The sequence below is a fragment of the Pavona decussata genome, unplaced genomic scaffold, assembly GCF_977016875.1.
Source record: "Pavona decussata unplaced genomic scaffold, jaPavDecu1.1 SCAFFOLD_107, whole genome shotgun sequence".
Classification (NCBI taxonomy): domain Eukaryota; kingdom Metazoa; phylum Cnidaria; class Anthozoa; order Scleractinia; family Agariciidae; genus Pavona; species Pavona decussata.
The window spans coordinates 848137-865000 of NW_028145521.1; the positions used below are offsets into that span (position 1 = coordinate 848137).

At 37.8% G+C, this 16864-nt stretch overlaps 2 protein-coding genes across 8 annotated transcripts in view; both read left to right on the forward strand.

Moving 5' to 3' along the window:
• Positions 1-7802, forward strand: part of LOC146471018 (uncharacterized) — a 30708-nt gene extending 22906 nt beyond the window's left edge. Inside the window, exons 2-3 of the mRNA XM_085121295.1 lie at positions 3082-6104; positions 7639-7802. Of these exons, the coding sequence (XP_084977421.1) occupies positions 3124-6096 (2973 nt within the window). The 5' untranslated portion in view covers positions 3082-3123 and the 3' untranslated portion in view covers positions 6097-6104; positions 7639-7802. The remainder of the gene's footprint in view (positions 1-3081; positions 6105-7638) is intronic.
• LOC146471017 (uncharacterized) overlaps positions 1-16864 on the forward strand; it is a 50405-nt gene that overhangs the window by 23216 nt on the left and 10325 nt on the right. For 3 of the 7 annotated variants that reach the window (XM_085121300.1, XM_085121304.1, XM_085121305.1), the window contains one exon: positions 16326-16407. The gene's annotated coding sequence lies outside the window, so the exon portion shown is untranslated. Of the gene's footprint in view, positions 1-15810; positions 16127-16325; positions 16408-16864 lie in introns of those variants that run through there. The other 4 variants (XM_085121303.1, XM_085121306.1, XM_085121301.1 and 1 more) reach the window with 3 other exon arrangements.

Genomic DNA, 16864 nt, shown 5'->3' on the forward strand with positions numbered 1-16864 from the left:
AGCAGCTTTAGGTTAATTCGAGGAATCATTTCCCCTTCCTAAAAATTTGGGGAATAAAAATTTTCTGCTAAAGAATCCAAACAAATTAATCTGTGTTAGCTTACACAAATATGTCTTTTAAAAGGCCGTAAAATGATGTGGCGATATAGGAACCAGCATTATTTAACTTTTTGTGGTTTCATGTTTCCGTTGGGTGCCGTGTTGAATGAATCGTAACCTAAACTCTTACTCTAATATTTCTTTCTTTGGTATTGGAAATTTATAACCGGCGCCCTTATACTAGCAACTCAGGTTTTAGTTTGTGAGACAGCCTAGTTTGGAAAACTCGTTAAACTTAACGAATTGACAGGACATGTATTTAGCATTGACCTTAATTGTAAAAGATATTTTCATTTAGAATCGTTATAAAGGATGTTTTTTTTGCAAGTGATTGGGCATTTTGTATACTTTTAAGTGCACCTATATAAATTATGTACTCATCTCTTAAAAGAGAATACATTCATAATTAATTCAGTCTGAAGTATTTTAGAACTCTATCAAACTACATTCTCAATTTTAACAACTAAAGACCCGCCTGGGCTCGATTGAGTTGCTTTCAGTCTATAATAGTTTTGTTTCAAAACGACCATTTCTGCAAGTTATCGCCGCTCGTTCACTGCGCAAATCAGTTACAATACAATACAATACAATACAATACAATACAATACAATACAATACAATACAATACAATACAATACAATACAATACAATACAATACAATATTTATTTTGAAATATACACAACATTAACAGATGAAAAAAAAAAGAAGAAAGTTGATGAAAGAAAATAAATGGCGAGATAACCTGAAAGAAACCACGAGGCTTATAACAAGTCAGGATTCTTCACTTAAAATAATTAATTATATTATAATTACAATATGGACTTATGGTAATTAACTTTGACCGCGCACACTTACACACACACGCACACAAACATTAAGTAAGTTAGTTAAGAATTACAGCCTTACAGAAGTTAATACCGAGAGAGAAGAAATTCTTTAAGCTTTCTTTTAAAAGAAGCGAAGGAGGGAGAACTAGTTATGTCAGAATTTAGCGAATTGTAAAAGTTTGTACCTTCAAAGTAAATTGAAAACTTCCTGGTGTTCGTTCTGCACAGTGGCAAGCGGAAGGACTGAGCATTTCGAATAATATAATTATGGATTTGACTATTTAGTAAAAAAAAAAAGTGAATGAATTTGGAAGGGAGTGTAGAGTTCTTGAATGAAAAGATAAAAATACCTTATTGAAACGCGAATGGATATCATGAAGTCTTAAGAGTTTAAGTTCCTTAAAAATAGGGCCAGTATAGGCAATGTATGTAGAATTGCTTACTATTCACGTTTTTGTACGGTTTCTGCACGTTTTTGCAAGGTTACAATTATTTTAAGGTTTGACTTATAGGTACCAGCCAAAGCTAAATTGCAATAATATAAATATGAAAGTTTACAAATTACAATTGTTTATTGCGTTTCCAAGTTCAAACCTTTTGTTATCATTAACCGAAGTCCTCCAAAATATCTCCATCAGTTCGGTTTAACTGTATTTTGTGATACTGAGCATGCGTGGTCTGTGATGATGTGTTTTATTTTGCCAGCCGTTAAAACGCGTTTATGACACATTTTTATTCTTGTAAACTTGAAAACAGATGATTGCTTGCCTTTCCCGGATGTTTCTATTTCTAGATGTCCCCACAGTCAAATTGTGTAATCGCTTTTAGTTTCGAAATATAAGAAGACGGAATCACAATACCGAAAGATTAGTTTTTGGATGTCGTGCACAGGATTCCCAACTATTCATCTCGTTGTGAATATGCGACATTCGAAAGGCATCACCCGCCTCAGAAATTCAGATTAGCGAAATGTCACTGAAGTTTCGAAGCCGCCAAAATCTGAAAATATCTGAAAACATGTGTTTTTTTAAGCCAGAATAAGAACAGCTAGCATTTTTAAAAAACCAACAGCAGCTCGGTAAATTACGAGAATTAGTTTCCCTTCTTTAGGATTTTCAGTGATTTAAATTTTCAGTAAAATTATTAATCAGAACAAATCAAACTCTGGTGGATTACAAACATTTGCTTTTAAAGGCCATAAAACCATCTGAGAATACAAGTTTTCTAGTTAGATTCCTTTGAATAGTGCGAGGAATATTTAAATTCAAGGTCAAATAAATTTGAGAATACCAAAGCTTTGGTGTTCTATTGTCCTTGTGGCTCAAATCGTAATAGCAAATTTTATTGCCAGATGTGAAAGGTTTACGCGGCCGTTTACTCTACTTCATGAGAATAACATTACAGTAAAAGGCAACACAAGACCCTTCAAATCACTGGAAATTCACCCTTTTGAGCCGTAAGGATGACGATATACAATAAACGACGCTTTCTTAACGTTGATTTTGAGTTTGCATATTTCCTTAATCTATTTTACAGCCGGCGGTTTATTGAGTAAGTGAGTGATTCAATGACTGAGTTATCGACGTATCAAATCCGTCAGTACTCTAGTCATTTAGTTAGTAGTTTAGGACTTTATTTTTTCTAACTGCTCAGGTAAAATTGTTTCATTGATTTCTTGGGAAACTATAATTAGACTAAAGTATTCAAACTATTGTAGATTAGAGTTAGTATTAATAATACTAGAAAGCGTCCGAATTCATTTTATATACAGTTGTGTCCCACAGAGGGACACAAACACGGCATCTCCATACTGTGTACTAATTTTTTGCAAAGACTAAGGACTAGAACATAACGGCAAACTTACAAGCTGACAACCAAATTATTCAAGACCGAGTTAGTAGAAGGTATCTTAGAAATGTTCAGTATTAGGGTTATCTAGTTAAACTCTTGACAACTCCAATGTACAGTTTAAAGCATCTTTTGCATTTGTGTCTAAACTAAGGTCTAACAGCAAAATGTCAACTGCTTCGCATTAATAGTACTTAGTTGTTTTATGAAAGCAATTATGGATAAAAATACTTATATGGAGAGAGAAAGGACCATGAACAATTTTCCTTCAGAATATGGATTCTCTCAAATTTTTTTTCCTTCTAGGTATGTCTTTGTGTAACTCCTGCGATCATCATCTAAACGAAAATGGTGGATAGAAAGTTAGCAGTTCTAGTGTTTCACGTGCAAGAGCTTAGCATTGCCAAAGAACAGGGGTACAAACCGGGGGAAGGAAGAGCGTATAGTAAATTGGGCAATGCTTATTACAATCTGGGAGATTTTCAACAGGCAATAGAGTGTTATACGCATTCACTTAGTATTTTCAAAGAGTCTGGGTACGGGGAAGTGAGGGGAGCCGTCTCTTTCAATCTGGCCAATGCTTATCATTTTGTGGGTGATTTCCAAAAAGCGATAGAGTATTACTTGCAATCACTTAGTTTTGCCGAAGGGGTAGGTAACAAAAATTTGCAGGGAATAATCTATGCAAGAATGGGCCTTACCTACTACGATCTGGGTGATTTTAAACAGTCCGTAGAATGCCACAAAAAAGAGGTTAGTATTGCTAAAGAACTGGGGGACAAGGCAAAAGAGGGAGGTGCATGTGGAAATCTGGGCTGTGCTTATTCCAGTCTGGGTGATTTTAAACAGGCCACAGAGTGCCACAAACAAGATCTTTATTTCTCTAAAAAGCTGGGGGACAGGGCAGGAGAGGGAAGAGCCTACAGCAATCTGGGCTGTGCCTCTTACAGTCTTGGGGATTTTAAGCAAGCCCTAGAGTGCCACAAACAAGTTCTCAGCATTGTTAAACAACTGGGGAACAGGGTTCAAGAGGGAATAGCTTATTGCAATCTGGGCATTGTGCATAGCAAACTGGGTAATTTTAAACAAGCCATAGAGTACCACATGCAACAATTGAGTATTGCCAAAGAACTAAAAGACAAGGCTGGAGAGGGAAAGGCCTATGGGAATTTGGGCATTGCTTATATTGGAATAGGTAGTTTTAAACAAGCCATAGAGTACCTCGAACAAGATCTTAATATTGCTAAAGAAGTAGGAGACAGGGCAGGAGAGGGAATTACCTTTGGTAATCTGGGCCATGCTTATAACGGTCTGGGTAATTTGAAACAAGCCCTAGAGTGCCACAAACAACAACTTAGTATTGCTAAAGAAGTAGGGAACTGTGCTGATAAGGGAATAGCCTATTGTAACCTGGGCAGTGTTTATCAGGGTTTGGGTAATTTTAGACAAGCCATAGTGTACCACAAGCAACATCTTACCATTGTTAAAGAAATAGGGGACAAAGCTGGGGAGGGATTAGCCTATGGCAGTCTAGGCGGTGCTTATTACCGATTGTGTCATTTCAAGGAAGCCATAGAGTATCAGAAACAAAGTCTTAGCATTGCCAGAGACGTTGGGAGCAAGGTTGGTGAAGCCCGAGCCAGTCGCCTGCTGGGCTACGCTTATAAAGACCTAGGGGATTTTGAAAAAGCCTTAGAGTATTACAATCAATGTCTTACTACTACCAAAGAGACAGGCGACAGGGCGGAAGAGGGCAGAGCCCACGAATCTCTGGGTGAAGCCTATCGTGGTCTGGGTGACTTCACACTTGCCATAGAAAACCACAAAAAATCCCTTAGTATTGCTAAAGAAGTAGGGGACATGGTTGGGGAGGGAGATGCATACTGTTCACTAGGTCTTGATTATGAATCAGTCGATTCTTTGTCTGAGGCACTTGATTGTTATCAATCGAGTATAAGACTCTTGGAGAAAACAAGAACTCTTCTTCAGTCCGAAGATGCATGGAAAATAAGCTTCCGCGATCTCTGTCAGTCTGCGTATACCGCTCTATGGAGAACTCTTTTGAAGGATGGGAAGCCTTATGAGGCTTTGTGTGCAGCTGAGAAGGGACGAGCACAGGCTTTGATGGATATGCTGAAGAGACAGTATGCTGTTGACTCAAAACCATCCGCGTTTGATGAAACTAAGGAAACGATTTCGAAAATGTTAAACAATTTAACTACACAAACAGTTTTCTTAGCACTTAATAAAAGTTCTCATAAAGACACGATCCATTTTTGGGTGCTGAGAAACGGCAGAGAGGTTCTTTCTAAGCAAAAGAAGATCAAACATGGAGAGGCCTCTTTCTTAATGGAATCTACCTTGAAAGAGATTGGCGCAGGTGTTCGTGTCAAATGCGAGAATCGTTCAATGGATGAGCTTAGTGATGAGCCCCAATCGACTAGAGAAGCTGTTGGGAAAAAAGAACAGTCATGTACTTTCTCTGTCAACTCTTTGTGCCCACTATATGACGCTATTATTGGCCCCATTGCAGATTTGCTTCAAGGTGACCAGTTAGTCATTGTCCCGGATGGTCCATTTTGCTTGGCTCCTTATTCTGCATTGAGTGAATCAATCAGGATTCGCGTCGTTCCCTCGCTGAGCTCCTTACAGCTAATCGCAGGCGCATTTGATGACTTCCACAGTAAGAGTGGCGCCCTACTCGTAGGAGATCCATGTTTAGATGAAATTCCCATGGGTTTATCACAGTTGCCATACGCCAAAAAGGAAGTCGAGATGATTGGAAAACTTCTGAAGACGACACCACTGACAGGCAAAGATGCAACTAAAGATGAAGTGGTGAGGAGACTCAAGTCAGTTGCTTTGGTCCACATTGCCGCACATGGATGTGCGCAAACTGGAGAAATTGTTTTGGCCTTAGATCCTGGTTGCAAATGTCAGCCTCTCAGAAGACAAGACTTCCTTTTAACAATGTCAGATGTGCAAGCGGTAAGTCTGAGAGCAAGGCTCGTTGTCCTGAGCTGTTGTCACAGTGGCCGAGGAGAGGTTAAGGCTGAGGGTGTGGTCGGAATAGCGCGTTCTTTTCTGTGTGCTGGTGCTCGGTCTGTTCTGGTGTCACTTTGGGCGATTGATGACGAGGCAACCATGGTGTTCATGGAAAGTTTCTATCAACACCTTGCAGATGGAAAAAGCGCCAGTGTGGCTCTTCACCAGGCTATGAAAGCTCTTCGTGAGTTGGAAGAATTCAGTGCCGTGAAGTACTGGGCTCCATTTGTGCTGATTGGTGATGACGTTACGCTGGAATTTGGAGCAAAAAATTAAAGTTAATGGTAAGTGCTGTTTGGGAAAAAAAATGTTTTTTCCTTTCGTAAATATTTGGCGTAACCAAAGAAACTGCTCAATATTGGTCCATGAAGGAATTTTGAACTTAACTGTTTTCCAAGCTGTTTGGTAATACTTTTTAAAGGAGCCTTACGCTAGCTACTTGTTAAAAGGAAGGTTAAAAATATTCGTTGGCAGAGTTAATTCTAATACTTTCAAAGTTTTCGACAGTATATATTTACTCCCTTCAGTCAAGAGCAGATGTTAAAGGGATTTTACATACTTACCGCTGTAATGTCGAACTTCCCGGTTTTTTAGTTGTACTACCTACTAAGTTGTCCTGCGAGGTTGTCGCTAACGATCAAACGCGCGCGCGAAGTGCGTGTGACTTGCACGGAGCGCAAAGGGAGGGAGAAAGACAACACGTCCTTTTTCCTCTCCTACTCGCTGGCCTTGCATCTTGTGCGCGTTTAATTATCTTATTCTCTCATTTTTTCTAGCGCGTGCCACTAGGGCTATAATCCAACCTCTATAGATTAGGGTCTGTCGGATTATGCCAGCATATTTTTGAGTATAATACTATATCTGGAGCATCAGGCATAATGCTGGCCTAATACTAATGTATTTTGCAGCATGATGCTGTTGTTTCTGAAAACTGTGACAAGTGTATGCAAATTTTGCCACCAACTCCAGCTAGAATGTACAAAGTTGATAAAAGCGGGAATATTTTAGGAACTGGATACCTTAGACTCGTACCCAGTGCATTTTGGTATAATCGAAGGCGTGGTTAGCTCTTTATGCCAGGCTTCCAAGCTTGTCCAGTGTTTGTGGATTTGCATCATGGCAGACTCCGATAATTCAGACAGACTAGGAATGTTTAATAAAAGGTACGGTTTTAGGGGGGGGGGGGGGGGAGGGGTGGGGTGGAAGTGTCATTTAAGTCCGGCATACTTTGAGCATTATACCTCCAGCCGAGCATAATTTTGAGCATAATACCCTGCTTTCAGGGGTGACGCCCGAAAGCAAAACACTCTATTTTACGAGTATATTCAGACAGACCATACTGTAGATCAAAACTCAACCAAAGGTTCCCTTGTTACACTGCTGCCATGCAACTATTTTGCACCGGCAGTTTCAAGAAAAATCCTTTCCAATTTTGTGAGTTGCGTTAATTCAATAAGATGTCAATGTTGTGTTTTCAGTCCCTTTGGTCGAAGTTCCTTTCAGTTGTTAAGATAATGAGAATTTTCATAAAAAACTGAACAAATCGCCTAGGGGAAAGATTTTTAAGAGGAAAAGGAAGGTGGTCTCACAAAATTGTTTTCACTCGTTCATCATTTGTCCTTGACGCTCCACAAGCTAATCTCCTGAAAAGTCTGAGGTTTATTTGGTTGTTGTAGAAACAGTGATCGGAGAAACTGCAAGATTCAGACCTTAGCTATGTTTTGAACTTTACAGTTCACTTGTCAATTTTGAGTGTCCAAGTTGAAAAATGACTGTCAACTTTGAAATCATAATATTCCTGGTTCTTTTGTTCGGCAGATGCTGCATCCTCAAGACAAGAGAGGACTATTCCATGAGAATATGACGCATACATGACGCCGAGTTGGTTTACTTCAATCATCACGGCTATTAGTCTAGATCGCTAAATTCAATAGATGCCAAAAACTAAACGTCGATTCACGCTTTGGTCAAGAAACGAAAAATAGGACAATTTAAACCATTGGACCATGCATGAAGTGCCGTTTCAGTTTCCTTCTTATGTGTGGAGAAAAAGACAGTAATGTGATTGTTTTTGTGTATGTTTCTTATCTTTAATTTTATGAATTTATTTGCTGTTACTTTGCTTTTTTAGTATTAGGATGAGACGCCTAGAAATAATCCGTCTTCTCTATATAATATTTTAACTGGAGTACCAGCATTGTAGTTATATTTAAATACATTTCGAGGCCGTTGCCTTCTTTACTATTCCAAACAATAGTGAGAACTTTAGTTTTATTGAAATGTTAATTTAAAAATGACAAGTTGTGTTAATATTTCAGAATAAAAAGTAGCGATATTAAAACTACTTTTTATTCTGAAATGTTTTTCCAAATCCTTAGTTATCAGAAGTTGTGTTAATTAAGGCAAATAAGACGGCGTATTTTACCCATTTTGGGAAAAAAATAATCTTGAAATACATATTATTAAAAAAGTCACAAATGACATTTGTAGGATTTTCAAAGCAAAATAAGGTGGAAAATCTGTTTTCCTTCAGTCTTCTTTGGAATGTGCCATTCTTTTTAGTGAAGAAACTAAGTCGCAAAGACAGAGGTGCCTCTGATTTTAAGTTAGTTGAGTTTCATGGTTGTGAAAACTCAAAACAACCCATGAACACTTTGAACTCGGTAAAAAATTTTGAAATTCAGATGTAAACTTGTAATAGAAATCTGCGATGCCGATCTTAACTAAGCAGAAGTGACATCCCTTTTGAGGAGTTGTCTGAGACTAACAGCAAAAGAAAGCGACCGGCTGACAAACTCGCAATGTGATTGGCCAAGCGACTCCGTTCAAATTTGGGTAGATTCCTCTCGGTGCTCGTGCAAGGAAAATTGATGAAGTTGCCAACTAACTAGTAAGGAATTACCCATTGTACAGATTTTGTTGTCGTTGAATAAGCTTCGAATAGATCGGTCACGTTGTTATGCTTACAATCAGACAGCTCGCTCTTGGGTTCTATCTGCTTAGTGCGGTGACTAATTAAGCTAATAGATAACTGAATAGTCTAAGCGCAAGAATTTTGTAATCCTTAGTTTAGAACGGACCGGGGTTCCTTTCTCAAAACTCCTGAAGACTGAGTCGGGTCTTAGAAGCACTTTTCAAATGTGCTTTCTGTATGGCCATCGTTTGTAGCTTTTTAGTGCAAATTATCCCAATGTGTTTCTTGATAATACAAAGTTGTCAACGCTTTATCTTATAAAATCATTAAACATAGTTTTTCCGATAAACAGAAAATGTACTCGTAAATTAGTTTTGCGGGCCCGAAACGTTTTCAGGAAGTTTTGAGAAAAGCACGCCAAGGCCCAGTTGTTTGAAGTCGATTAACTCAAATCTGGGTTTAGGGTTGAGGTAGGCTTTTGCTTCCTTTGTGCAAAAGCATTTTGTTTGTTTGTCTGTTTGTTTATTAAATCACAAGGTCGAAGTAAACGTTTCAGTAGGAACAAGCAAGCAACTCAGCAGACAAACAAACAAACAAACAAGTAAGGGGGTGTTTACATGGAACCATCACGACTTTCACACGTGCTTGAATTCATGCCGGTTCCCTAGCCTGTAGCACTTCTGCACTTGTTTACATGAAACTGGCTAAAATCTCACATCACGAATCACAATTCTCCTTCCGAGGGGAACCTAATTCCGGTGTAAAGGCTGTTCCTTTTAAACTGTTTTTTTTTTTTTTTTGCGTCTCTGTTACTTCGTTACAGAGCTCGTAAAACCGGTTTGATGTAGACGCGGCATTAAGATAGTTCAGGGTACTGAACCACAATGGAGTCGTGCCGGCACCATGACAAGACCCCCTCCCCCCCCCCCCCCGCCCCTTCAACAGAGCAATCAGTATAGCGTGCGTATACAACAAGTGTAACGTAATATGTAAACATTTGCAATAAAGTATTTAAATTTATTGAACAATGATGGCGTTAGAAAATGAAATATTGCCGGCTGTTGATTTTTGAGTTGAATAAATCTCGGGCACCGGGTTATGTTCAGGCTTATAGTCAGTTTACGCACGCGTGACGAGTTTTTTTCCAAGAATGAAATGAACCATTCATTCAGTTCTGTAATGTCCGGCATTTGAATGGAATCTTGAGAAATCTTTCCAAAGGAAAAAAAAGTGCATTAACTGAACAAAAGAATTGAAATACTTAATGCTGTCAATAAAAGAAAGTGATTTATTCCGGAACTCGCAGAAATCTCGCCGGCAGAGTTCGAAAGTGACATATTAATTTTAATTATTAAATTCTCAGCCTCGGATATTACATTTCTAGCGTTCTGATTGGTTCACTAAATCTCGGTTATCAGCTCATATACCGTAGTTTGACCTTATATAGAAAACGAAAGCCCCAGGTGTCGCTAAGCTAAATTTTTTTTCGGCGGGAAGCAAAAGTTTCTTCGGAAAAATGTAGAAAAAAAGGAAAAGAAAGAAATATCAAACAATGCCATCTCGGTATAACAACAGTAAAAGCCACAAAGTTTGGTATGACACTATTTAATGGTACGTATCTCTGAAGTTTCCTTTAAAATCTTCAAAATTGCAAGATTTTACGATTTTTTAGATCACATAACAACAACAATAACAACCGGTTACCTTCAAAAATTTCAGGATGGCTTGCAAGTCCTGGCGGTAAGAGGTTAAAGCCAATCAAAGAAATTTCTCAGGAAGAGCTTCATGCCTGTCTGTATGTTTTTACGAATTTACGAGGACTTCAGATGGTTCATCTATGAAATCCGTACGAGCGGCGGCCATAATGTTCGTTTCCGTCGCTCGGCACCACTCAGCAAAACATTTGCACTAATGTGCACAGCTCTTACGCTTCTCAAATAAGCTTGAGGTTTAAAAACTTGCACTGAATGCTTGTCTCAGTGAGGTTGTACCTCGTACACTTGGACTTGCCTGAAGTGTTTTAAATCGTCCGCGAGGAATTCTATTTAGCATGAAAACAGCCGTCCTTGCCCGATCTCTTCCTTCGCTCGGCATCACGCAGCAGAACATTTGCTCAAATGTGCACAACTATTACGCTTCTCGATGAGTTAGAACTTCAAAAGCACTTGAATGCTAGTCTCAGAAAGGTTATAATTCGTACATTTAAACGTTTCTTGAATTTTAGATGTCCGACTGTGTCCGATTTTCTTCGCTTTCGAATTTTCATTCAACTCCGTTTGCAAAGCGCTTCGCGTGTCATGTGATCATTAGGTTTCGCGCGCTTTGGTCGGAGGTTGCCTCAACATCTGGTCGTTTAAATTTGAAAGAAATTTTTTCTTAAAATATAAAAATTCAGTAAACTTCAACAGTAATGTCCAAACGCGGAGAATTTAATAAAACAAATATTCCATTCGTGCTTGTTGGATATGAGATTAGTTATAGCCAACTCGGCGCGTCGCGCCTCGTTGGCTATTTACCATCTCATATCCAACGCGCGCTCATGGATTAAATTGTTAAATATCCGTTCAAATTTCAAAAATGCTGGTAACGCGTGACGTAGATTGACTGTGCATAGAAGACTTGTAGTTATATTTCGTAAAACGAGCAGAATAAACAAGGAAACGCGTCCTTGAAGCTCTCGTAAGTAGCGCGGAGATCAGCGCCGAAGACCTCGTCTTGATGAAACCTAAAACTATGGCACACTAAACTGAATTTGTAAGATCAAGTGACAGTTTGAAGGGTTGGCAAAACACGTTTTTCTCGGCTCGTGAGTTGGAGTGACACAAATGTTGCAGAATATTCAAAGAGAAGACGCTACAAAAATTTTGGAATTAAATTGAGTGCTAAAAAGAATGGCGCTTCAACCTCTCTGAGTACATTTTTCAAATTCAAACAATGTATAAAAGGTAGCATTTGCGTGTGCTATCTCAAAAAGATGGGAATGTTTATATAAAAAAGTGATATGATACTTAAATGAGAAACATCTCATCATTTCATGCCTATATTTTTAAGTTGCATATTGCCTCGTTTTACCTGAACTAAGAATTATCTCATAGAAAGCGAGACGTCCTTGTTATCTTTAAGTTCTCTGTCTGGTCTTATGCTGATTGAAATATAATACAACAGAATTAATTCATGAGGTTTTGAGGCCCCTCTTGAGGTTGTTATCATTACTTTGTTGACCTTATCCTACCACGATCTCCTCCCTCCCCCTCCCCCCCCCAACCCAATTAATGAAGTAATGAACGATAAGAAAACTCATCACAGCCAAGGTTTGTCATACTCTCAATTGTTCTTTTATGTTTGCAATATGGAGAAAGGACCACAAATTTTAAGTGGTCATCCAGTCCACATCAAGGTTTTAGCATTCAATGCAAGATGGCCAGCAAACGTGGGATCTTTTTTAATCCATGACCATAAGAACTGATAGATTCTTGTTGGCATGTGAGTAAGAGTAAAGGGTGATTAGAACCGAGTAACACTAGGAACTAGCTGTAAGGACAGCGTGCCACACGCATGACATCATCACAAAGGCACTGGGAACTAGCATTGTCGAAAACGGTCGCCATTTTGATTCCTCCATTGGGAAGCAAGTACTACAGTTCGTTAGAGATAGTAAACGGTAGAATTGAGTAGCATCAATTCACAATTCACCAGTAGGCTAGGACAATTTATTGCTTGATTTTTACGAAGAACGTTGTCCTTTTTGCAAGCATCAAAAGTCGATCACAGCACTAAATGAATACCGTATTCCGCTTGCAATTCCAAGCGCATAACTTCACATTACAACTGTTTACATGTTGTGAGCACTAAATTCAAATCAGCAAGGAACCCGTTGCAAGAGTTCCATGTGGATTACGTTTTCAGGTAAGATGCACTAAACTAAACTATAATTATTGAGTCAAAACCTGAGTATGTTGTACGTCAAAATCTCCCCTTCCCGGCATACCCTGAGATATGTCCAGAAATGCACGCTAATGAGATTCATGAACTGTTTGATAGACATCACAAGGTGTGCCCTAATCTTAATTCTCACTAAAACACACATCATGTGTCAAACATGAAGTCATATAAAAACAACAAAAAGGCCTGTTTTATATTAAGTACGCAAATTCAGGGTTCAGGGTGCAGTTCTGGACATAAGTGCATACCCTTGGCATGTGCCTGGGGAGTGGGGTATTTGATCGGGGTGAGGAATTTGAGCCGCATTTTTCTTTTGTACTCGCGGAATTTACGCGTGGGTTTTTCAGGTTTATGGGAGTGGGAAGTATTTTAAGGAAAGAATTTCGCTTTTATAGACAAATGGCTCTCTCAAAACGACTTCAGAGTAGTTTTTGAAGGTGTTATTAATATATCACTGTGTGCAGAGTATGAATAGTAATACTCAAAAAATTACGCAGTCCCTTGCCATGAATAAGTTCAAATGCCAAATATCTGGGGTAGGTGTTCTCTTCTAATTAAAAGCTTTAAATCTCTGAATCACATTGTAGCAGATTCCGTTAAAACTTAAACGGGACATTGTTGACTTCATGTAAAAAAAATTAGAAGTACGAAATAACAATATTTGTGTTTAATCAGTTTTAGTATGAGAAGTGCCTAAGTTAAAGGACTGTATTTCCTAAGAGTTTGTCATCACCTCTTTGTGATCACATACAAATATTTTTTTTTTTGCAAATGTTTTTAAGTTATTCTTTTCCAAAGGAATAAAAAAGTTAAAAATAGACCTCGAAACGTTCGATCATATCACAATACCATCAGTACACCAAGTTAACCTCCCTCGTGTATCATTTCTGAAAACTTGAATACAAAGCTGCAGCTTTTCCTTTCTCCGAAAAATCCTACGAGTCGATAATGTATTAAACATCGTGCATCTTTTAATGTTGTGAATCTAATTATAATATAATTTGCTGCAAGCCAAATCACGAGCAAGTGGTGTTTTGCCTACAGTCCAAGTTCCAGTTCTTGGAAAAATGACTAAGCTACAGTATCCCTCGATTATGTATTAATCCACGATTACGTTCCTAATTATATTGCTAGTCAGAAATCCCATTCAAGCAACCATTGTATTATTTGTTAATTTGAATACCGATCTAATTAACTATTAATTTGGGTACTGATCCAAATTAACTATTAATTTGGATCCCGAAGATATTTTGAAATAATATATTCCTGACAAAATCAGCGTTATTTTTTACCCTTAAATAATACACAATATAATTAATAGGTAATACGACTACATGCTTGTCCAATTTGGAAATAATTGGATTCAAAAAATTCCTCGGACTGCCAAATTAGTCCTCGGAATTTTTCTCATCCAATTATTTCCAAATTGGACAGCATGTAGTCCTATTACATATACTTATTCCCTGGAAGCCTAATCATTATATGGGATCAAAGGGGGTTTGTGTCCGCCACAAAGTTCTTATATTAAAACGGCTCATAGGGTTGGCCGAAAAATACAATAGCGGAGCAATCAACAAGCATTAGAAAGAATGTAGCCTTAAGCCCTGAAACAATAAAGCTGCATGATATAAAGGTCCAACGACATTTAACTCTGGATTTGTTCCTTGATTAATAGCTATCCGTCGATTAAATTTAGAAGAAGCCAGTCAGACTGCATGGTATTCGCCTGCAATCGCGCGGGGAACGACGAAAATAAAAATAATAAAAGCGCGGGAAAATAACGCGGCTTGCACGAACACCACGATACGATTTATATTTTTCCATTCTGACGGGAAGAAATGCATCACAAATTTTATCAATTAAATGTCGATATTTGTGGGGTTTTTTTTAGAATAAACTTACATCAACAATAAGACGAGAATGCTCCCGAGACCCTTTCTATTATCAGGTGCCAGAATGTAATGAAGTTTTTGTCGTCGTATACGCAGTCATACGTTTAATATCAGTTAGTTTATTATTACAATTGATTACGTATTTAATCGTTTGTATTAGTTTTTCCATTTCGTTTTGGTTATTTTTCTTGGAAAATGTTGCACATACCTAATGTAATACTCAGAAATTCGAAGTAAACTGAATGAAGCTTGTCATATGTATGCATGATCAACGAAATTAAAATAATATATCATTCACTTCAAATTAATGTTGACTCGGTGAAATATAAACAAAAGCTGACAATTGAATTGGTAAGTTGATTGAAAATAAATATAAATAAAATACGGTAAGAAAATGAAAATTTTCTTTCACTTTAATCAAATAAAATGGTCTTCTCTTTGAAATCGATTTTTCAAATATATCAGGCGATCTTTCCTTTTTCTATCTAATTGAATCTTGATCCAGAAATCCTTATTCAAGCACAAAATCTCAAATTTAGTTTTGTCCATTCCGGGTTCTGTAACGTTGGCGCTATCTGTCTGAAACACATGATTACTTTGTCAGTGTGAATAAATGGCGATAAAAGGCTGAAAATCTCGATGGTATTTCAATAGCGGCGACATACAGCTATTTCAATTAACGTTGTCGGATTAAAATCAAGCTAAAAGGCAAGACCGCAATGTTTTGTGGGATTATTTTTTATGAATAATTTCATCAAAATCATCCCTGCACGTGCAGGTCATTGTACTGCTAATTACAACCTATTGTTTTCTCCAGACATGACTGATTTTGATGAATTTATTCATAGAAATCCCACGTAAACTTTCGGTCTTGTCTTTTAGCTTCATGCTTTGAACCGACAACGTTAATTGAAATAGCTGTATGTGGATACAAAGATGTATAAACAAGCGTTTTGTGGGCTTGATAATGACTATAGTTCTTTGTGCCAGTGAATAATTTGTTCTGGCACAGGATCAGGGATCTGTCGAAAAATGAAACACTTGAAAACGAAGACTTTAGAGTCCAAACTGGAAAATGAAACTTTCGTTGATCGTAATTTATAAACGAAGTACCTTGAAATTCGAAAACGAAGCATCCCAAATACAAAAGCTTGAAAATGAAATCAGAGCTCGTTTGTTCAGCTTGTTGTAAGTTGTTTAGCAGTGTATATATCTTTCCTACTGTTTCTTGCACGTTAAACAATGGAAACATTCATTAAATGAAATTTTAACTATTTTAATGCAGCTTGGAATTTAAACGGTCAAAATTTAGGATCGGTTACACATTTGACATTTTCATTATTGTTTGGGGATCGCGTGACAATCATCAAGCTGAAAATAACAACAGCTTCCGGTGTCAAAATATTTAAACACGCTTCCTCAGCACAATCTTCCAATTTGCCTCGGTCTTTAGTGGCCACAGTTTTGGTTCAAAGAAATCTTTGATGCCAGTGGTTTGCAATAAGCTGACAATCAACACTCGGTCGGAGATTTAAGCCACTCCTGATAGCAACTGAAGGTAAATATTGTACTGAAGTGACCACATTTATTACATAAGGCATAAACAAAGATACAAATATCACTCAACTATCGATCTGTCTTTACCCGACCCTTATAGTTTGTACTATGCATCAGGCGTAATAATTTGTTTATCTGCACGTTATAAGATTTTATTGAAATCAGATAACTTGATAATCGTTTGTCTTGAAATTTCTTAGCTCCAGAATGATCATTTCTGTAAAGCTTGATTGACCTGAAGAGAAATCCCCAAGAAGGATCAATTTGGAAGAGCGGTGGTAAGTCATTACCTATATTACATATAATACTCAGAGCGTAAACGGTTTTGTTACTCATAAAAAGATAAATCGGTTCAAACGTTTTACTTATTCGTTGTGTAATTTACTGTGCTCTGTTGTTTAACTATTTACACAAAACAGAAACTCGCATTGTTCCTCAAAATCATACCATGTCAAGCCTAATTCAATTTCACCTCGTAGTCTTCTTTCAGTGATACTCAATCACCAACCACCCTGACTTTGACAAACCCTAACCGTAAACTTAACCTTAACACTACCTGCCACCCAGTGATTCCTTTCGGTGTAAAATCTGTTTGGAATGACATAGCCTGCGAGAAGAGACGCCTTTTTCAGCTTTTGTTTCATAAATTCTCATCAGTTCATGTTAAATTGTGAAGAAATAACGTTTTCTTTGATAAAAAGTCACCTCAAACTCTCGCGACGCTGAAAAACTAATCCCT